Source organism: Mesoplodon bidens, assembly GCF_964165515.1.
Source record: "Mesoplodon bidens genome assembly, chromosome: 5".
NCBI classification, from domain to species: domain Eukaryota; kingdom Metazoa; phylum Chordata; class Mammalia; order Artiodactyla; family Ziphiidae; genus Mesoplodon; species Mesoplodon bidens.
The window spans coordinates 110,936,872-110,964,612 of record NC_138161.1 but is presented as its reverse complement, the minus strand read 5'-3'; the positions used below and the strand labels follow the sequence as shown (position 1 = coordinate 110,964,612).

Sequence of the window (27,741 nt, the reverse complement as noted above, 5' to 3'; positions counted from 1 at the left end):
CTTCATATATTTTGATGATCTGTTATTAGGTACATAACTGTTTATGATTGTTATATCTTCTTGCCATATTGAAACTTTAATTAATATACAATGTCCTTCTTGTCATATATAACCTTTTTCGATTTAAAGCCTACTTTGTCTGATATTGGTATAGCTACTCCTGATCTCTTTTGGTTACTATTGGAATAGAATATCTCTTTTACTTTCTCAACTTGTGTCTTTGGATTGCATGTGTTTTATCCAGTCTGCCCATCTTTGTCTTTTGATTGGAGAGTTTAGTTCACTTACATAAATTACTGGAAATAAGGACTTCTGTACTTGATAATTCACTTCTCTCTTGCTGCTTTCAAAATTCTGTCTCTGTCTCTTAATTTAAATGTTTGATTAAAATGTGTTTCAATGAGGGTCTCTTTGAGTTCATTTTACTTAAAGATTGTTGGGCTTTTTGGATGTTTATATTCATGTCTCTCATCAAGTTTGGGAAGATTTCGGCCATTATTTTTTCAAATATTCTCTCTGCCTTTTCTCTCTTTCTTCTAATACTGGCACTCCCAGATGCATATGTTCTTCCGGTTGATGGTATCCCACAGGTTCCTTAGGATCTGTTCATTTTTCTTCAGTCCTTTCTCTTTTTGTTCATAGCCTTGATAATTTCCATTCTTCTATCAAGTTTGCCGAATCTTTGTTCCTGCCTGCTCAAATCTGTGTTTGAATCCCTCTTTGAATGAAATTTTCATTCAAAAATTTGAATGAAATTTTTCATTTCAGTTATTGTACTTTTTGGCTCCAGAATTTCCTTTTGGTTTCCTACCTCTTTATTGATGTTTCCATTTTGTTCACACATTGTTTCCTTGACTTATTCCACATCTTCTTTGAGTTTGCTGAGAAACTTTAAGACAGCTGTCTTAAAGTCTTTGTCTAGTATATATGCCATTAGGTCTTTTTCAGGGACAGTTTCTACTGATTTATTTTTTCCCTTTGAATAGGCCATACTTTCTTGTTTCTTTGTATGCCTTATAAATTTCTGTTGAATACTGGACATTGGAATCTTATAACGTGATAATGCCAGAGGTAAAATTCTCCTTCCTTTAGGGTTTTTTGTTTTTAATTGTTACAGAGGTAAAATTCTCCTTCCTTTAGGTAAAGGAGGTAAAATTCTCCTTCCTTTAGGGTTTTTTGTTTGTTTTAAATTGTTATAGGATGCCTCCATGCCAGGGATTAGCCTGAGGTATACACATAAAGTCTTCTCAGATCTTTTCCGAGCCTGTGCCTTTCCCTGGGCATGTGTGTTGACTTTCTGAATACTCCTGTATATGTGAACATCCTAGTCTGGTTCCCAAATGGAAAAAAGAAAACGTAAAAGAGGGGGAAAAAAGGCACCAGCCCCTTAACTCTCTAGAAGTCACTTCAGCCTGAGAGGTGGGGCCCCGTAACAGTGGCAGTGGGGTTTACAACAATGGCTCCCTGCTTCTGTGTCTGCACCTCCACAATCAGAAGCAGGAATCAGCTATCTGAGTACAGATTCCCCAGTGTTTGGAGGACAAGGTCCTTATTCCCCACCTTGGCTCCACAAACTTTATGTAAGCTGCTCAAGGAATGAGTGCATGGCTACCTGCTAGGGGGCTGAAGGTGGGGAAATGGGTAGTTGCTACCATGGTAAGAGGTGAAATAAATCAAATTTGACAGTTCAAACCATCCCCTTGAAGCTTCAAGCCTTCAATGAATTCCTGAGTTCCAAAATACAGTTGACCCTTGAACAATGTCAGGGTTAGGGGTGCCAACCAACCCTCCACGCAGTTGAAAATCCATGTATAACTTAACAGTCGGCCCTCCATATGCTTGGTTCCTCTGTTTCCATGGTTCTGCATCCACAATCAACTGCAAATTGAGTAGTACTGCAATATTTACAACGGAAAAAAATCCATGTTTAAGTAGACCCATGCAGTTCAAACCTGCAATGTTCAAGGGTCAACATCAGACAGATCCTGCAAGTCCAGCTGTTGTCTAGGTGGGGAGATAGATTCCTGGTGCTTCCTACTCCATCTTCTCTCTAGCTCTATCACTGATTAATCTTAAATGTTAACCTAGCCTTGCATTCCTTAAATAAACCCAACTTGGCTGTTGTATTTTATCTTATTAAAAAAACTGTTGGATTCAAATTGCTCATATTTTGGTAAGGATTTCTGTATCTATATTCATGGTAAGACTGGTTTGTCATTTTCATTTCCTGTGAAATCTTTCACAGGTTTTGGTATTAAATTAATGCCCATAAAATTAGTTGAAGAATCTTTATAAGACTGGTATTACTTCTTAGCTTTTGGTAGAATTCAGTAAGTCCTTTTGGCTCTTTTATTTGTGGGAAGGCTTTTCATAACTAAGTCAAGTTCTTTAGGAGTACAGGTCTAGATTTTCTATTTCTTTTTTTCCTTTTCTATTTTTTCAGATTTTTTTAAAGTATAACTTTCAAACATAGAACAGAAATATCATAAATGTATATCTTGATGAGTTTTCAGCAACTTACACTTACCTGTATATCCGGTACCTAGACTGAGATAAGAGAACATTACATCAGCACCTAAGAATCTGGGTGTCTTCAGTCCAGTCACCAACCTACCCTCAAAGAGTAACCTCTATTTGATTTCTATAAGCAATTATTAAATTTGGGATCATGGAATATATATACTTTTAGGTCTGAGTATTTTTTTACTCAAATTATGTGAGATTCTTCTATACTTTTGTGTGTAGTTGGAGATTGCTCATTCTCATTACTGTAGAATATTTCATTTTGTGTGAATATGTCATATTTATGTAGGCTCTGATGGGTATTTAGATAGTTTCAAGTTCTTAGTTATTTAGTATAGTATTTCCATCTAATCTAGTACATGTCTTTGGTAAACATACGTAAACATTTCTGTTGAGTATATATCTAGGAATGAGACTTTTGGGTCCTAAGTTATGTGTATGTTCAGCTTTAGGAGATACTGTAAACAAGTTTACCAATGTGGATGTACCAATTTACACTCCTATCAGTGTTATGAGCTTCAGTTGTTCCACATCCTTGCCAACATTTGGTATTTTTTCATTTTAGCTATTTTAGTATAATATATGACCTTGTGGTTTTAACTTGCATTTCCATGATTAAGCACTATCTAAAATGTTTATTAACTATTTGGATCCTTCTGTGAAGTGTCCAAGTCCTTTGCTTATTTTTCTACTGGGTTGCCTGTGTTAACATTTGTAATGTCTACTGGATGTGTAGTGATATTCCCATTTTCATTCTTGATGTTATTTATGCCTTTAAAATTTTCTTTCCTTGATCTTTCTTATTAATAGTTTATAGTATTTTCAAAGAAAACATTTTTGATTTCTTAATCCTCTCTACCATATGTTTGTTTTCTAGGCTACTACATCCTCCAAATTTATTTACTTGACAATTTTATTACCATTGAGTTCAAAACATTTATTAACTTATGGAGTGACTTATTCTTTGATCCACAGAATTTCCAAACATTTGGGGATTTTCCAGTGATCTTTAAATTATTCATTTCTACTCTAATTTCATCATGCTCAGAGATATTTGTTTTTAATCATTTGAAATCTGTGGCTTAGCATATAATTAGTTTTGGTAATTATTTTAAGTGCACTTAAAATCAAGGTGCAACTTTTGCAGATGTTGAGTGCAGTGATCTATGTATGTCAGTTAGGTAAAGTTTTTAATTTGTGTTGTTGTATATCCTTATTTATTTTTTTATTTGTCTGTTTTCTTATTCTATTACCTTGTGATTCTTCTGTTACGTTCGCCCACTATGATTGTGGAATTATTATTTTTCCTATATAGCTGTCAATTTGTGCTTTAGATATTTTGAGACTGTGCTACTAAAAGTGCAAAACAAATGTATAAATATATCTTTGTAATGGAGTGAACCTTTAACTTTTATGAATGTCCCTCTTTATCTCTAGTAATACTTCTTACCTTAAAGTATACTTTGAAAGTAGTATAAACCAGCTTAATTTATTTAGTGTTTGCGTGGTATATCTCTTTTTTCTATTCTCTTCTAGCCCTTCCATAGACTAATAATTAAGGTATGTCTTATGAAAGCAACATATAATTGATGGGTTTTATAGCACACTATCCCAAAATATGGTACCTTGGCATACTGAATATTTTATGTTGAAGGAATTTGAAAAATGACAGGTACAGGAAGGACTCTCTGACCTTCCCCTGAAGCAGGTCAATAAGGCCCTCATGTGAGAGGTGACCTCCCTATACCTGAAGAAAAGGACCATCTTTATCTCTGACGATGGAGGGAAGCTGAGAGGAATTTGAATGAACAAGTCTTACTAAGTTTCCACTAGTTTACTACTCTTAAGTCATATCGTCTGGTCCTATCACATTTTCCCATCACTCTCCACTCATCTAACCTCGTATAAAAATGTTCAGGTTTAACCATTTCTTTGGGTTTTCATTTTCTTATGAGGGTTCTATGTCATGTAAAACTTAAATAAATTTGCATGCTTTTCTCTTGTTCATCTGTCTTTTGTTACAGAGGCCCAGCTGAGAACCTGGAGGAATAGAAGGTAAAGATTCTTTTCCTTTTCTACAAAAGCAACATATAGTTATTTATTTTTCATTCCTCTATTCTGACAATTTTTGTATTTTAATTGGACCATTTAGTCTAGAATTTAATTAATGAAACATTTGGGTTAATTTATACTATCTTACTATCTGTATCCTTTTACCCCACCTATACTATGTTTCTATTTCCTCATTCCTCTCTTCTTTTAATATTTATTTAAATTCTATTTTTTGTCCTCTATTAGGTAAATATACATTATTTTATTCTCTTAATGGTTAACCAGAGCTGCACTGCCCAATTAAGTAGGTACTGGACACATGTGACTATTTAAACTTAAAAGTTCTAACATATGTTACTTTATACTTTAGTATATTAATGTTGATGATTATGATAGTTAATATCAAGAGTGCTTATTTAATCCTCACAACAACCCTCTGAGGTGGGTATACTATTATTACCTGCATTTTACAGATAAAGGAATTGAGATGCAAGAAGGGTAAGTAAATTACCCAATCTAATAAGTAACAGAGACTAGATTTGTACTTAGAGGCTGTGCCTTAGGCATTTACACTTACATGATATTTTCCATGGATTTGGGTTTAATAAAAATGGAGATTGGGTAAAGTTGTGCAATCTGTAATCTCTTTATGGCATTTCCAGACACATCAAGGATACAGTGTTTGCCCTAAAACAGAGGGAATAGGGAAGAAAAACAAGTGAACCAAGTATTTTCAACTATATCAAAGGTACATTTCCTACAAGTACAAAATCTGAATTATGATATGTTTGGATCCTGTTCACTTTAAGCAAACTTGTCATTTCTGTTATGAAGACAATGAATAATGACTATGGATAACTGGTTTTCCATTCTCAAATATTACATTTAAAAAGGAATGAAAATACAGTTCCCTTACTCCTAGCTTTCACAGATCAGTAATCTCTCAAAATGGCAACCGATATGGGGTTCCTATCTTTTACTTTGCTGAGAAAGGGCACTAAAAAATACCCTAAGCTACCATCTTACCACAACCATCATTTCATAAAAGAATATATGATCAAACAAGAATGTAAAAGTGTAGGATAAAGGCGAATCTTTAAAACTGAATAAATTTAAATTTATAAAACCTCACTACCACTCTCTGTTCTATTTTTCATCTTACTGGTGACCAGTAACAACTTTATCACAAACTGAAGCATTTGGAAACCCCAATTCTGAATTTAAGACGCTTTCCTGACATGCTTAAATTCACTGCCAAAGGCCATTAAGGATTTTAGTAAAGATGAGCATTTCCATGTTAAATAGGGTAGTACTTCTAATTTATCAAACAGATTTTATTATAACATTTAAAGTCAGGTACTACCCCATAACGCATCTTGTAATCTAAGGGCTTGAATCCACCTGACTGAGTGATAATTTCAACTCAGTAGGACTATTTAAAATAAAAAAATTAATATTTTATGAATACTTCAAACATATAGAAGGTAAATAACAGATATACATGTACCCACCACCTCCTTTTATTAGATATTACTATTTTACCTGATTGCTTAGAAATTAAAAAAAACTTTACATTGAAACATTAACATTCTATCTTGTTTGCTTTATTTTACCTCCCTCTATATATATGTACACAATAGTTTAACAGTAAATTGCAAACATAAAACTTCTTTACCCCTTACTTCCTAAACACAATGACATCTCTTAAATAACCACAGTATAATTTCAGTTGGTCATCTAGTATCCTTTACGGCAAAAGGAGAAAAAGTACTCTTGCTCTAGGGTCCAATCCAGGACCACACATTGCATTTAGTTGTACTGTCTCTTTAGTCTCTGTCAATCTGGCACAGTTCTTTAGTCTTTGTCTTTCATGATCTTGATATTTTTCAAGAGTACAGAACATTTTTTTTCATAGAATATGCCTCAACCTGGGTTTGCCTGATGTTTCCCATCAGATGGCAGGATACGCATTTTTGGTAGGAATACCACAGAAGTGATGTTGCATCCTTCTCAGTCCATCATATCAGGAAGCATAAGATGTCTACTAGTGATGTTAATTTTGATCACTTTTTAAAGGTTTTTGTCTGCCAGGGTTAGATTACTATTTTCCTTTTGTAGCTGATAAGTATTTGGGTGAAGGATATGTTGAAACTATGTAAATATCCTGTTTCTCATCAGGTACTGATCCACTCATTAATTTTAGCATACACTGATGATTCTTGCCTGAAACAATTATTATCATGGTGGTTGTCAAGAGAGGTCTCCTAATTCCATCATTCCTTCTAACCTTATTAGTAGACATTCTAATAATGTAAGGTAAAGCTTTCCCTTCTATCTACTTATTTATTTATTCATATATTTATTTATGCCATTATGGACTCCTGGATTCTTGTTCTCTATGTTATAATCAGTTATTATCATTTATTTTAATATTCCAATTATGCCAGACTTGGCCACTGGGGGGCCTTACAGGTTGGTTTCAGTGTCTTTTTGACATATTTGTATCATGCTTTAAGCACTTCCTTAGTTTTCTGACAGAGCAAAATGTTCTAGGCTCATCTTGTACTTTCCCAGTGGAATCAGCCATTATTCTAATGAGTTCTGGACCTTTTTAATGGAGGGTAGTATTTAGAAGCCGAGATCTAGACACTAGATATTCTCACTGTTTATTGAGGAGTCATCATTTTTAGCCCTTCTTTGTGGACAGAGCAAGAAAACATATATACACATTTATATTTCTATATCTGTATTAAGATGCATGGGCTTATATTCATATCTCTAATTCCAATCCAACTACCATAGAGTTTATTCTACTCTCTCCCCTTTCCATATTTCTAAAATCCCTTCTTTGACAGTGAGAAATCTAGCTCCCATCAATTGTCAATACATTAATTTATTTGCTCAACTCTAAAATATACCTTAAAGTAGTTTCAGACCTATTAACCCATACCACTCCGATTAGAGTTCAATATTTGTTCATAGGCTTTCTGTCTTTAGCCTGTCTTCAAGGATTATTGGGATTAAGACTTCTCCTCTCCCTTCCTCTCTTCAATGAAGTTATTTGAAAATTAATTTAAAAATAACTATTTGAAACAGACTAGGTTTAGTTTGCTTATATATCATTCGGCTTTCCCCTCATCTTCTCTTTTTGTTTTAATATACAAAATGTTAACACAGTTCTAAAGTCAAAATTATACAAAAAGGTATACTTGGAGAAATGCTACACCTCCATCCCTTCTACCTCAATCCCAATCTCCCATCCTTTCCACTCCTCCCTCGTAGGTAACCGATCTTAGGTTTGATTTATCATTTTTATATCTTATTTTTGTGTGAATTGTGTATTTATATCTTTCATCCATTTTCTAATAGATTTTGGTCTCTATTCACTCAATTTTTAAGAGTTTTTAATATTCGGGAATATCAACCCTTTTCTTGAAGATTTTTTCTGTCAGTTGCTTTTTGACATTGGTAATGGTGTTTTCTATTAGTTTTAGGAAAAGTTTTTTGGTCAAGCAAAAGTCTTTTTGTTTTCATGTGTTCAGAAGTTATCAGTCTTTTACTGCATATGAATTTTGATTCATGGTTAAAAAACCTTCCCTATGCCCAGGTTATATTTTCTTCTGTCAATTGTATTAGAGCCAATTTTTGTGTATGGTGTGAAGTATGGTTCATTTATTTATTTATTTATTTATTTATTTGGTTGGTTGGTTGGTTGGTTGGTTGCACTGGGTCTTAATTGCAGCACCTGGGCTCCTTGGTTGCAGCTTGCGGGCTCCTTAGTTGTGGCATGCGAACTATTAGTTGCAGCATGCATGTGGGATCTAGTTCCCTGACCAGGGATTGAACCCAGACACCCTGCATTGGGAGCACGGGGTCTTATCCACTGCGCTATCAGTGAAGTCCCCCTGAAGTATGGTTCTAATTTACCTTTTCTCCAGTTGTTCCAGCACTATTTACTTAAAAGCCCATTATTAAAAGCCCCAGTGATATGAGATTGCACCTTTGTCATATACTATATTTTCATATGTACTTGTGTCTTTTCTGGATTCTCTTTTCTATTCTACTCGTCTTTTTGCCCTATCCATGGGTCATTAACACACTGTTTTAATTAAGAAGTCTTAATAGTATTCTTTAATATCTGGTAGGGCTAGAATCTCTTGTAGCTTTTCTTTTTGTGTTGCCTTGGCTTCTCTTATGAACTTCAATTCAATTTGTCTAACCCCATAAAAAAGCTGGTAGTTATTTTTACCAGGATTGTGCTCATATATAAATTAGCTTAGACAGAACTGGCAGCTTTACAACATTGAATTGTCATAGCTAAGAACAAGGGATGTCTTTACATTTGATCAAGTCTAATATTCTGTCTTTCAGGAGTGTTTTACAGATTTCTTCATGTAAGTGCATATTTCTCATTAAGTCTACTAAGTATTTTACATGCTATTTCTTACATTATAAATGGGGTTTTCTCTATAATCATCTTCTGATTACTGTTCATGTAAAAGAAAGCTATTAATTTCTGCATATTAATTTTATATGCTACCTTACTCTAGCTTTTTATTTTGTCTTTGATTTTATGTTTTTAATTTTATAATAAATTTATATTTTACAAAATAAATTTTATAATAAATTTTGTATGGTTTCTAGGTTGCTATATTATCTGAAAACAGAGATAGTTTTATTTCTTTTCCAATTCTTATGCCTCTGATTGATTTGTATTGTGTAATAGCATTGACTAATACCTTGAGTAGTAGTAGAGATAATGGACATCCTTGCCTTGCTCCTATCATAATGGCACTGCCTCAATGTTTCTCCCATTAAGGATTTCGAGCCGTCCATCTCAATCTTTTTCTTTTTTCTCTTTAAAAAAATAACAACAATCTCTGTATTTTTGAGATTTCCCCCTCCCAGTAGAGGTACTGGATTTTACCAAATGCTTTTCAGGCATCTGTGAATATATGATTTTTCTCTTTAGATCTGTTAATGTGGGAGATTACATTAATGGATTTCCTAATATTGAGCTGACTTTAAATACCTTTAATCCCATTTGGTCATGGTATATTATTTTTCAATGTGGTATTGGATTCTGTTTATTAAAATATTTAACTTTTATATTAATATTTATCAGTGATACTGATCTATAATTTTCACTGTCTTCATCAGGTTTAGATATCAATATTAGACTTGCTTCATAAAAAGAATGCTCTTGAACAGTATTTATGGAGCTTTAGGATGATCTAACCTTTCAAGATTTATTAGAATTCCCCCATGATGTCATCTGGGCCTCATATTTTTTGTGGCATAGTTTCCTGATAACTTGCTCTATTTCTTCTAAAAATTTCTTCTTCTATAGAAATCTTTCCATCTCTAATAGGTCAACTTTGGTAAACTGTATTTTTCTAGGAAATTATCCATCTCAACCAAGTTTAAAATTTTATTTATATAAAGATATGCAATATAGTCTTTTATGATTTCATAATATTTCAATGGTTATGTCCCCTTGTCATTTCCTGTGTCTAGTGTTTGTGATTTTCCCCTTAAAATAAAATCAGGTTAGCTAGTAGTTTGTCTATTGTGTTATTTCTTTCTAGATCTTCTGCTTTTCTCTTCTCCACTTTAATTTCTTACAAAAATCTATTTTATTAATTATTTTTATTATAAAGAATATGTATGCAAGTGACAAAAATCTTAAGTAGTTCAGAAAGCATATAATGTTAAAGATACAAGTTCTGTTTTCCCCCAAAGCACTAGGAGGAATGTCAGTTAAAAGAAAAAAAGGCTCAGTTAAGGCATAACTGACATACAATAAACTGCAGATATTGAAAGTATACAATTTGGTAAGTTTTGACATGTGTATACACCTTGAAATCATCACCATAATCAAAATAATAAGTATATCAGCCACTCCCCAGTTTCATGCCTCTTTGTAACCTCTCCTTCCTGTCCTTCTCCAAGCAACCACTAGTCTGCTTTTTGTTAATATAGATTAGTATGACATTTCTAAAACTTTATATAAGTACAATTATTCAGTATGTAGTTTACTGTCTGGCTCCTTTCACTCAGCATAACTACTTTGGGATTCATCCATGCTGTTGTGTAACATCAACAATTTATTACTTTTTATTGCTGAGTAGTAGTCCATTACATGAATATACCACACTTTGTTTATCCATTCACCAGATGAGGGACATCTGGGTTATTTCCAGTTTTTGTCCATTATAAATAAAGTTGTTACAAATATTCATGTTAAGTCTCTGTATGGACATATGATTTCTTTCCTCCTATCTCTGTCAAAACTTGGTAATGGTCAGTTTAAAAAAACTTAGCCATTCCAATGGGTATGTAGTGGCTCCTCATTAAGGTTTCAATCTGCATTTACCTAATGACTGACTGTGTTGAGTATCTTTTCACGTGTTTATTGGCCATTTTTATATCTTCCTTTGAGAAATGTCTTTTCAAATCCTTTGTTCATTTAAAAATAGGGTTGCCTTTATTATTGTAATGAAAGAGTTCTTTACATGTTCTAGATACAAATCTTTTATGAAATATATGATGTGAAAATATTTTCTCCTAGTATATGGTCTGTCTTTTTATTCACTTAACAGTGTTTTTTTCTTTTTCCCCCAAGAGCAGAAGTTTTAACCTTGATGAAGTCCAATTTATCATTTTTTTTTCTTTTATGGATCATGCTTTTGGTATATTATCTTAGGAATCATTGCCAAACCCAAAGTCATGAAGATTTTTCCTATGTTTATAGTTCTGGGATTCAGATTTAGGATCTATTTTGAGTTAATTTCTGTGTATGGTATGAGGTGTGGCTAGTCAATTGTTCCATCACCATTTGTTGAAAGAATAACCCTTTCTCCACTGAATTGCCTTTGCACCTTTGACCACAGCTGTCCATATATACGTGGGTCCATTTACGGATTCTCTAGTATGTTACACTGATCTACCTATCTTTTTTTTTTGTGTGTGGTACGCAGGCCTCTCACCGTTGTGGTCTCTCGCACTGTGGAGCAGAGGCTCCGGACACGCAGGCTCAGCGGCCATGGCTCATGGGCCCAGCCGCTCCGCGGCATGTGGAATCCTCCCAGACCAGGGCAAGAACCCGTGTCCCTTGCATCGGCAGGCGGACTCTCAACCACTGCACCACCAGGGAAGCCCTGACCTACCTATCTTCATGCCAATATCTTTATGCACACCATCTTAAGTGTATTTTTATAAATTTCAAAATGAAGTAGGGTGAGTCCTTCAGCTTCGTTCTTTTTCAAAGTTGTTTTGGCTATTTTAGATCTTTTGCATTTCCATATGAACTTTAGTATTATTATCATGTCAATTTCTACAAAAAGAACTCCTGGGATTTTTGATTGGGGTTGTACTGAGCCTAAAGTGCAAGTGAACAAAACTGATATCTAAACAACACTGAGCCTTTCAATCCATGAGCATGGTGCAACTCTCCATTTATTTAGGTCTTCTTTAATTCTCTCAGCAATGCTTTGTAGTTTTTAGTGTACTGATCTGCAAATTTTTGGTAAGATTTATCTCTATTTAATATTTTTTAATGCTGCTACAAATAATGTTTTTTAAAATTTCAATTTGGTCTAGTATATAGAAATACAATTGATTTTTGTATATTGATCAATACTGTATCCTTTGATCTTGCTAAACTTATTTACTAGTTCTAGTAGCATTTTATTTTTTTGGTAGATTCTATCAGATTTTTTACATAGACAATCATGTTGTCTGCAAATAAGGACAATTCTACTTCTTCCTTTCCAATTTGGATGACTTTTCTTTCTCTCTCTTGTCTTACTGCACTGGCTAGAACCTCTAGTACAATGCTGAAAACAAGTGGTGAGAGTGGGTATCCTTGACATGTTTCTGATTTTAGGGGGAAAACACTGAGCTTCTTTTATCATTAAGTATGATGATAGGTGTAGGATTTTTAGAATATTATTTATCAGTTTGAGAAAGTTCTTTTCTATTCCCAGTTTGTGGAGAGTTTAATCAAGAATGGATGTTGGGGGACTTCTCTGGTGGTGCAGTGGTTAAGAATCTGCCTGCCAATGCAGGGGACACAGGTTTGATCCCTGGTCCGGAAGATACCATATGCTGTGAAGCAACTAAGGCTGTGCATCACAACTACTGAGCCTGTGCTCTAGAGCCCGTGAGCCACAACTACTGAAGCCCGTGTGCCACAATTACTAAAGCCTGCGTGATCTAGGGCTCATGTGCTGCAACTACTGAGCCCGCGTGCTGCAACTACTGAAGCCCGCGCGCCTAGAGCCTGCTCTCTGCAACAAGAGAAGCAACCGCAGTGAGAAGCCTGTGCACCACAATGAAGAGTAGCTCCCGCTTGCCGCACTAGAGAAAGACCGCACACAGCAACGAACACCTAATGCAGCCAAAAAAAAAAAAAAAAGGATGTTGGATTCTGTCAAAGCTTCTCCTAAACTATGGGGATAATCATATGGTTTTCCTTCTTTAGTTTAATATGGTGAGGTAAACTGACTGCTTTTCTCATGTTAAAATTTACCTGGAATTCACTGGATAAACCCTAACTTGGTGGTTATATTATCTTTTTTATATTGTTAGATCAAATTTGTAAAAATTTTGTTTAGAAATTCTGCATCTATGTTCACAGAAATTGGTCTGTAGTTTTTTTGGTAATGTGTAGTCAGGTTTTGAAATCTAAGTAATGCTGGACTCAGAATAAATTGGGAAGCACTCCCTCTTTTTAAATTTTATGGTAGAAAATGGGTATTATTTCTTATTTCTTCCTTAAGTGTTTGGTAAAATTTATTAGTGAAGCCATCTGGGCCTGGAGTTTTCTTTGTGGAAAGGTTTTTAAATACAAATCAATTTCTTTAACAGATGTAGGGCTATTCAAATTATCTATTTCTTCTTGAGCTTAAGTAGTTTATTCCTTTCAAGGAATTTATCCTTTTCATCTAAATTGTTGAACTCAGTGGTATAAAGTTGTTACTAATTTCTGACTTTTCTTTAAATATTTGTAGATTTTGTTATTTCTCTCATTCCTGATTTTGGTAATTTGTGCCTTCTTTCCTTTTTTCTGATCAGTCTGGTTAAAGGTTTATCAATAACTTTGATCTTCTCAAAGGACAAGTTTTGGTTTCATCGATTTTATCTATTGCTTTTATTAGTTTCCTCTCTGATCTTCATTTTCTTCCTTCTGCTTACCACATAATTTCTGCTTTTATTTATATTATGTTCTTCCTTTATCTTTTTCTAGTACTTTACACTAGGGATTTGGTTTATTTATTCTCATTCATTTAAAAAATTTATTTTATTTAATTTTATTTTTGGCTGCGTTGGGTCTTCGTTGTTGCATGCGGGCTTTCTCTAGTTGTGGTGAGTGGGGGCTACTCTTCGTTGCAGCACGCGGGCTTCTCATTGTGGTGGCCTCTCTTGTTGCAGAGCATGGGCTCTAGGCACGTGGGCTTCAGTGGTTGCAGCACGCAGGCTTGGCAGTTGTGGTGCACGGGCTTAGCTGTTCTGCAGCATGTGGGATCTTCCCCGACCAGAGCTCAGACCTGTATCCCCTGCATCGGCAGGCAGATTCTTAACACTGTGCCACCAGGGAAATCCCTATTCACATTCATTTTTCTTTGGAAAAGTTCTTAAGGCTATGAATTTTCCTTTGATCACTGTTTTAAATGTATCCCATGGATTCTGATATGTACTACTTTCATTTTTAAGAAATTCTGTAATTTCATTTTGTATTTTCTCCTTCACTTAAGAGTTAAGAGGTGGCTTTAAATTTCCTAACTGGGAGAGAGACTGGCCAAGATGGCAGAGCAGAAAGACCCTGAGCTCACCTCCTCTCATGAGCACACCAAAATCACAACTACCTGCAGAACGACCAGGTATGAAAAAGATCAGAACCTACCAGAAAAGATCTACAACTAAACACATAGAGAAGGAATGACAACAAGACAGGTAGGAGGGGTGTACTTGTGATATAATCAAGTTGCATACCCCTGGATGGGTGACCCATAAACTGGAGAATAATTATATTACAGAGGTTCTTCCATAGGAATGAGAGTTCTGAGCCCCATGTTGGGCTCCCCAGCCTGGGGGCCCTGCACAAGGAAGACAAGTCTCCACAGCATTTGGTTCTGAAGGCCAGTGGAGATCAATTTGTGAGTCCCAAAGGACTGGGGGAAATAGAGACTTCACTATTAAAGGGTGCACACAAAATCTCACATGCACCAGCACCCAGGGCAAAAGCAGTAATTTGATGGGAGCCTGGGCTGACCTACCTGCTGGTCTTGGAGAATCTCCTGGAGAGGTGGGGTGGCTGCCACTCACCCTGGGGACACAGACACTGGTGGCAGCCACATGTGGGAGTTTTCTACCATGTGGATACTAGTGTGGGTGGTCGTCATAGTGGGATCCTCCTTATGGCTCATTAGTGCCAAGACCTGGCCCCACCTAACAGCCTGTAGGTGCCACTGCCAGCACCAGGTGCCAGTGATGCCTCAGGCCAAACAACTAACTAGGTGGGAATACATCTCTACCTATCAGCAGATAGGCTGCCTAAAGACTTCCTGAACCCACAGTCACCTCTAGACATGCCCCTGCCCAAGAGAGGGCCATGACCCAGCTACATCTACCAGTGGGCAGGCACCAGCTCTGCCTTCCAGGAAGCCTGAACTAGCCTCTAGACCAGCTTCACCCACCAGGGGGCAGACACCAGGTGCAAGAAAACCACAATCCTGCAACCTGTGGACCCAGCCTGCCCACAGCAGGCCAACAGAAGCTTTGGGACTCCCCGGACACTAACCAACTGTATGAGGAACCGCTCCGCCACCAGTGATCTGACACCAGCTCTGGGATCCCACAGCCCTGCAGCCAGACTCCAGGACCTGGCTTTGCCTGCTAGTAGTCCAGCACTAACCCCAGGACCTGGTTTCACCCAACAGTGGGTGGACAACAGCCCCAGAGTCTTTTGGGCCATAACTCTGCCCATCAGTGAGCTCGCATAAGCCCTGAGGCATCCTGGGGTTCTGCAGTCACCCACTGTGTGACCAGGCCATGCTAAACAATAGCCAGCAGCCTCTGTACAAGGCAGGGCCTGGCAACCAACAGGGCTAGGGGCCAAGCAAGCCTACCACACTGCCCACATAGTCAGCCTCTCACAATAGAATGACCCCCCTTCATAGGGAGATCACCTAAAGCATGTATCTTGGATGACGAGACAGGAGTGTGCTGCTGGGACACATAGGGCATCTCTTACAGAAGACCACTTGTCCAAGGTTGGGAAATGTAACTAACCTACCAGATACATAAAAATACAAATAGCAACTTAGATAAAATGAGGTGGCAGAGAAACATGTTCCAGACAAAGGAACAAGATAAAACCCCAGAAGAACAACTAAGTGAAGTGGAGATAGGCAATCAACCCAAGAAAGAATTCAAGGTAATGATTGTAAAGATGATTAAAGAACTTGGGAGAAGAATGGATACACAGAGTGAGCAGGTAGAAGTGTTTTTTTGGCTGCTCTGTGTGGCTTGTGGGATATTAGTTCTCCGAGCAGGGATTGAACCTGTGCCCTCTGCAGTGGTGTGGAGTGCTAACTGCTGGACCATCTGGGAATTTCCAAATTAGAAGTTTTTAACAAAGAGTTAGAAAGTACAAAGAACAACCAAACAGAGATGAAGAATACAATAACTAAAATGAAAAGTACACTAGAAGGAATCAGTAGTAGACTAAGTGATACAGAAGAATGGATACAGTGAGCTGGAAGACAGAGTAGTGGAAATTACTGCCACTGAAGAGAAAAAAGAAAAAAGAATGAAAAGCAATGAGGACAGTTAAACAGACCTCTGGGACAACATCAAGCACATCAATATTTGCATTACATGGGTCCCAGAAGAAGAGAGAGAGAAAGGGGCTGAGAACATAAATGAAGACATAATAGCTGAAAACTTCCCTAACCTGGGAAAGGGAACAGTCACCCAAGTCCAGGTAGTGCAGAGTTCCAAAAAGAATTAATCCAAAGAGGAACATACCAAGACACATTGTAATTAAAGTGACAAAAATTAAGGATAAATAGAAAATGTTAAAAGCAGCAAGGGAAAAGCAACAAATAACATGCAAGGGAATGCCCGTAAATTTCTGATTTTTCATCAGAAATTCTGCAGCCCAGAACGAAGTGGCATGATATATTTAAAGTGATGAAAGGGAAAAACCTATAACCAAGAATACTCTACCCAGCAAGGCTCTAATTTAGGTTTGATGGAGATCAAAAGCTTTACAGACAAGCAAAAGCTAAGAGTTCAGCATCACCAAATCAGTTCTACAGCTAATGTTAAAGGTACTTCTCTAGGTGGAAAAGAAAAGGCCACAACAAGAAACAAGAAAATTACAAAATGAAAATACTCAATGGTAAAGGCAAATATACAGTAAAGGCAGTAGGAAGGTTAAAAGAGAAAAGTAGTAAAATCATCTACATCCACAATAAGCAGTTAAGGGTTATATAAAACAAACAGATAAACAGTAATCATGAGGGGAAGAGAGTACAAATGGCGGGTCTTTAAAATGCATTTGAAATGAAGAGATAAGCAACTTAAAACAATCACGTATGCATACAGACTGCTATATAAAAGCCTCATGTTAATCACAAACCAAAAATCTATAATAGATATACACACAAAAAAGAAAAAAGAATCCAAACATAACACTAAAGACAGTCATTAAATCACAAGAGAACAAAAGAAGGGGAAAAAAAGACATGCAAAAACAACTGCAAAGCAATTAACAAAATGGAAGGAAGAACATACATACTGATAATTATCTTAAATGTAAATGGACTAAATGCTGGAATCAAGGATACAAATATAAGACTGGTGTATATGCTGCCTACAAGAAACTCACTTCAGATCTAAAGACACACACAGACTGAAAGTGAGGGGATGGAAAAAGGTATTCCATGCAAATGGAAATTAAAAAAAAGCCAGAGTAGCAATACTTATATCAGATAAAATAGACTTTAAAGACTGTGACAAGCGACAAAAAAGGACACTACATAATGATCAAGGGATAAATCCAAGAAGACACAACAACTGTAAATATATATGCACCAAACATAGGAACACCTAAATATATAAGGCAAATATTAAGAACATAAAAGGAGAAATTGATAGAACACAGTTGTAGTAGGGGACTTTAACATCCCACTTACACCAATGGGCAGATCATCCAGATGGAAAATCAATAAGGAAACACTAGCCTTAAATGACACAATAGACCAGATGGACTTAATTGATAAAGAGCATTACATCTGAAAGCAGCAGAATACATATTCTGTTCAAGTGCATACGGAACATTCTCCAGGACAGATCACATGCTAGGCCACAAAACAAGCCTTGGTAAATTTATGAAAACTGAAATCATATTAACCATCTTTTCTGACCACAATGCTATGAGACTAGAAATCAACTACAAGAAAAAAAAACTGCAAAAAACACTAATATGTGAAGGCTAAATAATAAGCTACTAAACCACCAATGGATCACTGAAGCAATCAACGAGCAAATAAAAAAGACCTAGAGACAAATGAAAACAAAAACATGATGATCCAAAAACTATGGCACACAGCAAAAAGCAGTTCTAAGAGGGACGTTTATAGAGATACAAGCTTACCTCAGGAAAAAAGAAAAATCTCAAATAAACAACCTAACCTTACATCTAAAGGAACTAGAAAAAGAAAAAAAAACCCTCCAAGTTAGTTGAAGGAAAGAAATCATAAAGATCAGAGCAGAAATAAATGAAATAGAGATGAAGAAAACAATAGAAAAGATCGATGAAACTAAAAGCTGGTTCTTCACAAAGATAAAGAAAATTGATAAACCTATAGCCAGACTTATCAAAAAAAAAAAGAGAGGGGGTCCAAATCAGTAAAATCAGAAATGAAAAAGAAGTTACAACTGACACCACAGAAATACAAAGGATAAGAGACTACTACAAACAACTATATGCCAATAAAATGGACAACCTAGAAGAAATAAACAGATTCTTAGAAAGGTACACTCTCCCAAGAGTGCAACAGCAAGAAATTGAAAATATGAGCAGACCCATTACCAGTAATGAAACTGTATCAGTAATGAAAAACCGCCCAACAAACAAAAGCCCAGGAACACATGGTTTCACAGGTGAATTCTATCAAACATTTAGAGAAGAGTTAACACCTACCCTTCTCAAACTATTCCAAAAGATTGCAGAGGAAGGAATGCTTCTGAACTCATTCTATGAGGCTGGCATTACCCTGATACCAAAACCAGACAAAGATATCACAGGAAAAGAAAACTAGAGGCGAATTATCAAGGATGAACATACATGCAAAAATCCTACACAGAAATTTAGCAAAGCATATCCAACAGTACATTAAAAGGATCATACACCACGATCAAGTGGGATTTATCCCAGATGCGGGGATTTTTCAGTATACACAAATCACTCAGTATGATACACCACATTAACAAACTGAAGAATAAAAACCATACTATCATCTCAATAGATGCAGAAACAGCTTTTGACAAAATTCAGCACCCATTATGATAAAACTCTCCAGAACTTGGGCACAGAAGGAACATATCTCAAGATAATAAAGTTCATTTACAACAAACCCACAGCTAACATGATACTCAAAGGTGAAAAGCTGAAGCATTTCCTCTAAGATCAGGAACAAGACAAGGATATCCACTATTGCCACTTTTATTTAGTAGTAGAAGTCCTAGCTACAGCAACCAGACAAGAAAAAGAAATAAAATGAATCCAAATTGGAACTGAAGAAGTAAAACTGTCACTGTCTGCAGATGACATGATACTGTATACACAGACTCCTAAACATATCACCAGAAAACTACTAGGGCTCACCAATAAATGTGGTATAAAGTTGCAGGATACAAAATTAACATATGGAAGTGTGTTGCATTTCTATACACTAACAACAAACTATCAGAAAGAGAAATTAATGAAACAATCCCATTTACCACTGCATCAAAAAGAATAAAATATGTAGGAATAAACCTACCTGAGGAGGTAAAAGACCTGTACTCAGAAAACTATAAGACACTGATGAAATAAACTGAAGATGACACAAATACATGGAAAGATATATCATGTTCTTGGATTGGAAGAATTCATATTGCTAAAATGAGCATACTACCCAAGGTAATCTACAGATTCAATGCAATCCCTATCAAAATACCAATGGCATTTTCCACAGAACTAGAACAAATAAATTTAAAATTTTTATGGAAACATGAAAGACCCCAAATAGCCAAAACAATCTTGAGAAAGAACAATGTATGTGTAGGAATCATGCTCCCTGACTTCAGACTATACTACAAAGCTATAGTAATCAAAACAATATGTACTGGCACAAAAACTGATATCACTGGAACAGGACAGAAAGCCCAGAAATAAACCCATGCACTAATGGTCAATTAATCTATGACAAGGAGGCAAGAATAAACAATGGAGAAAAGACTTCTCTCTTCAGTAAGTGCTGCTGGGAACACTGGACAGCTACATGTAAAACAATTAAATTAGAACATTCTCTAACACTATATACAAAAGTAAACTCAAAATGGATTAAAGACCCAAATGTAAGACCGGATAGTATAAAACTCCTAGAGTAAAACATAGGCAGGACACTTTCTGAAATAAATCACGGCAATACTTTTTTGGCTCTGTCTCCTAACACAAATGAAATAAAAGCAAAAATAAACAAATAGGACCTAATTAAACATAAAAGCTTTTGCACAGCAAAGAAAATCACTGACAAAATGAAAAGACAACCTACTGAATGGGAGCAGATATTTGCAAATAGTAGAACTGATAAGGGATTAATATACAACATATATACAGCTCATACAACTCAGCATCAAATAAACAAATAACCTGTTTAAAAAATGGGCAGAACTGAATAGACATTTTTCCAAAGAGGAAATGCAGATGGCCAGCAGGCACATGAAAAGGTGCTCAACATCATTAATCATCAGGGAAATGAAAATCAAACCACAGAGAGATACCATCTCACACCTGTCAGAATAGCTATCATCAAACAGAGCACAAATAACAAATGTTGGCAAGGATGTGGAGAAAAAGGAACCCTTGTACACTGCTGGTGGGAATGTAAATTGGTGCAGTCACTGTGGAAAACAGTATGGAGGTTTCTCAAAAAACTAACTACTACTAACTAACTACTAGAACTACCATATGACCCAACAATTTCACTCCTGGGATATACCTGAAAAAACAAAAACACTAATTCAAAAAGATACACGCACCCCAATGTTCATACCAGCATCATTTACAATTGCCAAGATATGGAAGCAACCTAAGTGTCCATCAACAGATGAATGGATAAAGAAGATGTGGTATATATACATAATGGAATACTACTCAGACATAAGAAGAATGAAATTTTGCCACGTGCAGCAACATGGATGGATTTGGAGGGTATTATGCTAAGTGAAATAAGTCAGACAGAGAAAGATAAATACTGTATGACATCACTTATATGTGGAATCTAAAAACACAACCAACTAGTGAATATAAGAAAAAAGAAGCAGACTCACAAATACAGAGAACAAACTCGTGGTTACCAGTGGGGAGAGGAAAGAGGGAGTGGCAATACAGGGGTAGGGGACTTAGAGGTACAAACTATTATGTATAAAATAAGCTATAAGGATATTCTGTACAAAATGGGGAATACAGCCAATATTTTGTAATAACTATAAATGGAGTACAAGCTTTAAAAACAGTGAATCACTATAATGTACACCTCTAACATACACAATATTGTACATCAACTATACTTTAATATGAATAAATAATAAAAATTTTCCAGTTGGCCAGGCTTTCAGTTTTTGATTTTCTAATAATTTATAGCTTTACTGCATTGTGATCACAGTGTTATTTGTAATATTTCTACTTTGTGGGACCTCCTGATATTTTCTTCTCCACAAGGTTTGCAGAAGAAATAGTTTGCTACGATATGGTGTTATTTTTCTATTTATCAATAATCTGAAGTTTGGATATTATTTGTCAGGCTGAGGTGTGTTTTTTAAATTTTTAAAAAATTTAAAAGAAATACAATATTACAAGTAAAGCTAAAGCTACAATTTCCTTCCTTTTCTCCCAAAGGAAAACCACTGAATAGCAGCTACATATACACCTGAAGTAGATGTGTATCATTCCCATGCATTTTTTTTTCCTGGTAAATATTTTTTTTAAAATTGAGGTATAGTTGATGTACAATATTATATAAGTTTCTGGTATACAACATAGTGATCACACTTTTTAAAGGGTATATTCTATTTATAATTATTCCCTGGGCTGTACTATATATCCTCGTAGCTTATTTGATACCCATTCGTGTTTTTATGTTTATGAAAACACGAAATATGTATTAATGAACTACATTATGTTAATTAAAGTTTATAGGAATAGTGTCATCCTGTATATATCCCTTCCAACTTCATTCATTCACCATTATAATTTTGAGATTTATTAATGTGGATACACCTAACTAGTGGGTATTTTAGTTTATTCGCTCTAGTTTCTGTATCCTACTGCATGAATAAATAACAGTTAATTATCCATTCCCCTTTGTTGAGTCCAGTTCTTCACTACTATAAAGTGCTACTATGCACATTATTACACATAATCCTTATGTGTGAATCTCTACTTAGATATCAAGAAATAGAATTTCTGAGTCACAGGTTATGTACATTTATTTGGTATTGCCAAATCATTCTCAAATGAAGTTCTATTAATTTTACCCCCATTAACAGTATCTAATAAGATTTTCTATTTTACCAAATTCTTGCCATCACTGAACATGTCCATTTTTTCGATTTTTAAAACTAATCACAATTAACCAAACCTCTTATTAAAAAAAGGAGCAGTTACAGATGGAAAACTGAGATGTTGAATTACTGCTTTATATTTTGTAAGTATTTCATGACTAAGTCTTTAACTACTATAGTTTTGAAAGTATAAAATAATTTGTTGATGTTTATTTTCTAGGCCCAAAGACTGATTTAAGTATAGCAGCACATCTGGAGTACACTGTTTTGGCTTTACCATAAAACTGCCTTAACCCAATGTCAATATATCATCAGACTGCTTTCAAAAAATCTGTTGCTGTTACAATGTTACTGAGTATTTTTCCACACTGTCTTTTATTAAATGACCATTCAGGAGAAATTTTTTGCCTAGTCTCAGTACCAGGAACCATTTACACTTATCTTGAACATCTGGCTCATTTTTATTGATGATCTTAGCTTCTTAATTATGCTACTTGTTGGAAAGCTAGGGCTAAACACAAGGTCTATCTCTAGCAAATGTACAGGACCCCAAAATAATAATCTCCCCTCCTGCAGAGATTCATGTTATCATTTCTATTCTTATTTTCTTTGTTGATTTTCTTATTCTACTTTATCTTATATATATTTTTCTAAGTCACCTAAAAGTAAATCTTTAGTTGAATAAATTCATAACATTGCTTAAAGTAATCAATGCTGCAACATGTATCTATATTTTTTCAAAAACACGAATTAAAAGTTTCTATCCATAATTCTTTCATACTGTCAAAGGCATATCTGAAAAAAAAAAGCTTATCTGATTAGAAACTTTAGTCTGGGATCACTTTGATGCTTACCTTTTCTGCTACTTCTCGCACAGACTGAACACTTGTTCCATACAGATGGTTGTTATACTGCCCAGCTTCAATGAATTTATGCTCCTGGATATCTTTTTCCATTTGCTCTCTTGAAGTCACAAAATGATAATCTCTTCCATCTACCTCATAATCTCGTTTTGGTCTAGTTGTATCTTTAATAGAAAAGAACTTGAGGAAGTGTTTAATATTAAAAGGCACAACAAAGCCATTTTCTACTTAAAGGATCATTTTGTAAAGTTCACTACAACAGAGATTGATTTAAATTTGAAAAGTGACAATAATATGGAGGATGAATAACTGATAAAATAAGTATAAACCATTAAAAATTGATACTGTTTACTTTGACCACACACAGTGACAAAATGTTAAGAACAATAATTAAGAATTTTTATGTGGGTTACTCACGAGGAACACATGATCCAAATTTGTCAGGAAATTCTGAGATCAAGTCATCATTTATCCTGTCTTTCATAGGTCCCAATATGATCACTGGTCGAGTATAATTAACTATAAAAATATACTGCATGTTAAAAGAAATAAACACTCAACAAACATCTGTGTATTTTACTTCACTAGAAAACAAAAGTATCCTTAACTGTTATGAAGAATTTCTTTTTTATTCTTTCTCCACCAATGATGCCTAACTTGATAGTTTACAAGCTTTTATTAAAATCTTACACTTCAGTCAATCTCCTGTTGGAAGTCATACACTTAGATAATTCAACCAAGTTAAATTCAGCATTTTAGCAGATAATGTTTCTGTACACTGCTAACATCATCTCATTACAAATGAGAAAACACAGCACAGTGTTTTACTGATCCCTTTTCAAGTAGAAACTGTAGGGAAGCAGATCAAAGAAGGGCAAAAAAGAAACTGGGTATAATCAGAGTAGTCATCAAGAAAGATGATCTAATATATATGCTGGACTGTAAGGGACCATGTTGGAAGCAGGGAGACTGGTAGTGAAAATGAGACTTTAACATTGTGGTAGGAGGGGTGAAAGGTATGATAAGAATAAATAGGGCCTAGAAACTGACTAGACAAGGGAGATGAGGAACAGAAAGATCAAAGATGATTCCAAGATTTTGAACAAGGATAGTGATACTATTATGAACACTGGAAAGAAGTTGCTTAGGAAATAATACACCAATATAAAATGATTAGATTTTAATAATCTATGGGCTAAACCATGTTTCATAAAATACATATAGTAAATTTCTCTCTATATATATACATGTAGAGTAAGAAAAAAGACTCAAATTCTAATAAAACTTTTTTTAAGCTATGAGTTGAGTTAGACCTATTTTTCAAATTACTTTTTTCCATAAGATTGTAAAACATCAACAGGCTTCACAAACCTTCTTGTTGATTCACTGGCTCATAAGATAAGACATATTCTTCTTGACCACCTATTAGAAAGTTAAAATACAGATGAGAAAATCTATAAAGAAAACTATACTAATTTAATTCTTTAATATAACATATAGATTACTAGAACTTTCCCGAGAAAAGTAGCAAAGATGTAAGAAAAAAGGGTACTTTATAAATTAATTATGGCATAATTTAGGAAAAAAAGTGATAAATTACAAAGTTTGGTATGTGCAAAAAGAAAATATAAAATGTGCTAGTTGATAACTACCTTTCTGTTATTCTGGGTTTTACAGATTATTAATAGACCGAATTAAAATCTTCACTTGGGATGTCAAGTATAAGCTATTAATTTTTTATTTAGAATCTAAGAGCTATTAAATAGTTTTTTAAAAATTAATACTTTAATGAGCAGTTCTACATATATGCATATTAGGTAATTTTCTGTTATTAATATGCTGCTTTTTTTTGGTCCTACCAGGTATAACATTTAACATAGCACATACATTTTTATACCTACAACTATTTTCTAATCAAAAGATTTTAATGCAAAGGTAAAACTAGTGTCACTATTTCATTGATGAAAAAAATTCATTATTATAATAATTCATTTATTCAATTTTTAAAAAATAACATTTTGAGTTAGAAAAAGTTTTAGATAAAATTAAATCCTTCCCTTTCAACAAAATGAATCACATAGATAGTAAAGGAGAAAAAATATATTTTGCTTTGATCTTAAAAGCACTTCAGAAGTTATATTCTCTATGATTAAATTAAAAGATTAGAGCTTATAAATATCCTAAATAGAAAAGTCTACGAATTATATCTCGACTCAATGAAAAAAAGAGTTAAAAATTTCAGGAGTTCTTAGCACACACATACACATACACACGCACACGTGTAGAAAACAAACAAGGAAGAGCTGTTAAATTCAAGTGGTTCAATGAAATCAATACAGCAGAATGTATTTGAAGATTTTCTTCTTGATTATTATGATTCTATAACAATCTTTTCACTAAATTTGTCATTGGTTTATATTACATGTATGCAGCTGTAAATCTTTTAAATTCACATACCGACATAAATATTCTTTCCTGCTTTAAAGTATATTTTGTTGTTTTAAAATTTATAATACATAAAAAATATATATTTACAAGCTGCTTTTTAAAGTACTGTATGTTAAACATGTTTTACATGTTATCAGAAACATGCAATTTGAATATCCCACACCTAATAATTCATGCAAATGGTGAGACAGACAGTATATACTTTCATTACCTCTTTTTAGTCTAGAAAGCTACTCAGCTACTCTCTGGTGAGTTCTGACTGTAAGTTAATAAAATGCTAAAATACGAGAAATCACATTCCCATATCAAAAAAGAAAATCGCTAAATAACTATTACGCAGCAAAAATAACAACCAATCAAATGAATGAGGGTTAAAAGTATATACTGTCAACATGAAAAATATTAGAGACTGATATTAACAGGATGGACCTTTTGAGCAGCCATACTCATCTGTAATCAAGATTACTTTCATATTAGACAGCAGTAAAAAAAAAAGTTAGAAAAGCAATTTTAATTTTTAAAGTGCTACAACTGATAATATTCATGTACTCTCCCCTCCTCCCATGCCCAAATATGTTTAAAAAGTTCACATGCTTATATAGGTCCCTTAATAATATAATACCAAGACAGTACCATAAGAACCAAAAAAGAGATCAGTATTACTGTTTGAGCAACTGTTGAAAATTTTCCCTTCGTCATTTCCTATGTTCACCAAAAGCTGGCAATAAATAGTATCTTGACCCACACCAGTATTGGTGACACAGAATAAAAAAGGAAATAAAGCTAATTATAATTTAGCATTACTGAAAAATATTTTAATGATTAGTTAGAAACAGAATTACTAAATAAAATGGCAAAATACAAGTTTACTACTCATTTAACTAGATATTTACTTCTTATAAAAGATACAAACACACATACACATACTGTGTACACGAATAGCACTTTTGTAAAATGAACTTTTGTATTTTATGAAAACTTTGGAAATTAATTTCTGTACATAGAGTATGATTTATCAAGTAAAGAATTTTACTTGGCTCTCCCTGATTTTAAAATATTAAGCACCTAATTTTCAGTTTTCAGAATACATCACTAAGGGAAAAAAACTCCAAAGGATATATTACTTGAGATAACAAAAGAACAAACAACTGAAAACACTTACGGTAACTACTTTCGCTATCACTGGCATTAGAAGTTACATGTTCTGAAATTGCAGGACAATGGAAAAAATAAAGAAAACACAGTGTCATGAGTTTAAAAAAAGCAAATTATCAAAATAAACACAAGGCGACTTAACAAAATGTCGAGATATAAACCACAGATACCCAAAGAGTTTTTAAAAACATTTCTGATTTTCTTTGAAAAGTTTAATTATTTCAAATAAATGAATATGAATTAGCAAGGAAAAAAAATCTGCAATCAAGGAAAATGTCTCATTTTCTGTTCAACAGTTTATGAACAAAACCTTATTATGAATAGATTATAATAGAATATAACAAAGTAGAATATAACAAAGTGATCCTAAATCAGTCCAACTGTCGTCATAAAAACCACAAAGAGAAAATGTCATTGACACCATTTAATTTAGGTTATGATACAGTAATGACTAACAAAGGAGACAAGTTATATCTGAGCAAACAGATGCCCATTTCAATGAAGTGATATCTTAAAAAATAAATAAATGATCTTGCTTTTAGTTCAGCTTCTTTCTTGTTCCTGAAGAGAAATGAAAATTCATGTCTGAGATCATACAGATAAAGCATTTTGGATATCACAGATTCAGATGCCTCAAAAAAAAAGTCAAATGGAACGGAATTCTAGAAGGTGGGATTGTATTTTAAAGTAGATTAATATTTCTGAGAAACTCGGCTTTGATAAAACTGACAATGGTTACTTTGCAAAACAAAAAAGATAAAGTAAACACACCCATCTGCTGCCTGGCCCCTTCTTCAAAGTGACCCCCATTTCATAACTTGACTGTTCAGTAAACAGCCAGCACTTTTCTCGTGTAAAT

The 27,741-nt window shown here is 34.4% G+C and overlaps 1 protein-coding gene across 10 annotated transcripts in view; it reads right to left on the bottom strand.

The window, feature by feature from the left end:
- Positions 1 to 27,741, bottom strand: part of DLG1 (discs large MAGUK scaffold protein 1) — a 295,020-nt gene that overhangs the window by 8,610 nt on the left and 258,669 nt on the right. For all 10 annotated transcript variants that reach the window (XM_081235927.1, XM_081235926.1, XM_081235924.1 and 7 more), the window contains 5 exons: positions 26,890 to 26,931; positions 24,651 to 24,701; positions 23,697 to 23,798; positions 23,271 to 23,443; positions 5,153 to 5,262 (listed from right to left, as the gene is read on the bottom strand). In XM_081235927.1, the coding sequence (XP_081092053.1) occupies positions 5,153 to 5,262; positions 23,271 to 23,443; positions 23,697 to 23,798; positions 24,651 to 24,701; positions 26,890 to 26,931 (478 nt within the window). The remainder of the gene's footprint in view (positions 1 to 5,152; positions 5,263 to 23,270; positions 23,444 to 23,696; positions 23,799 to 24,650; positions 24,702 to 26,889; positions 26,932 to 27,741) is intronic.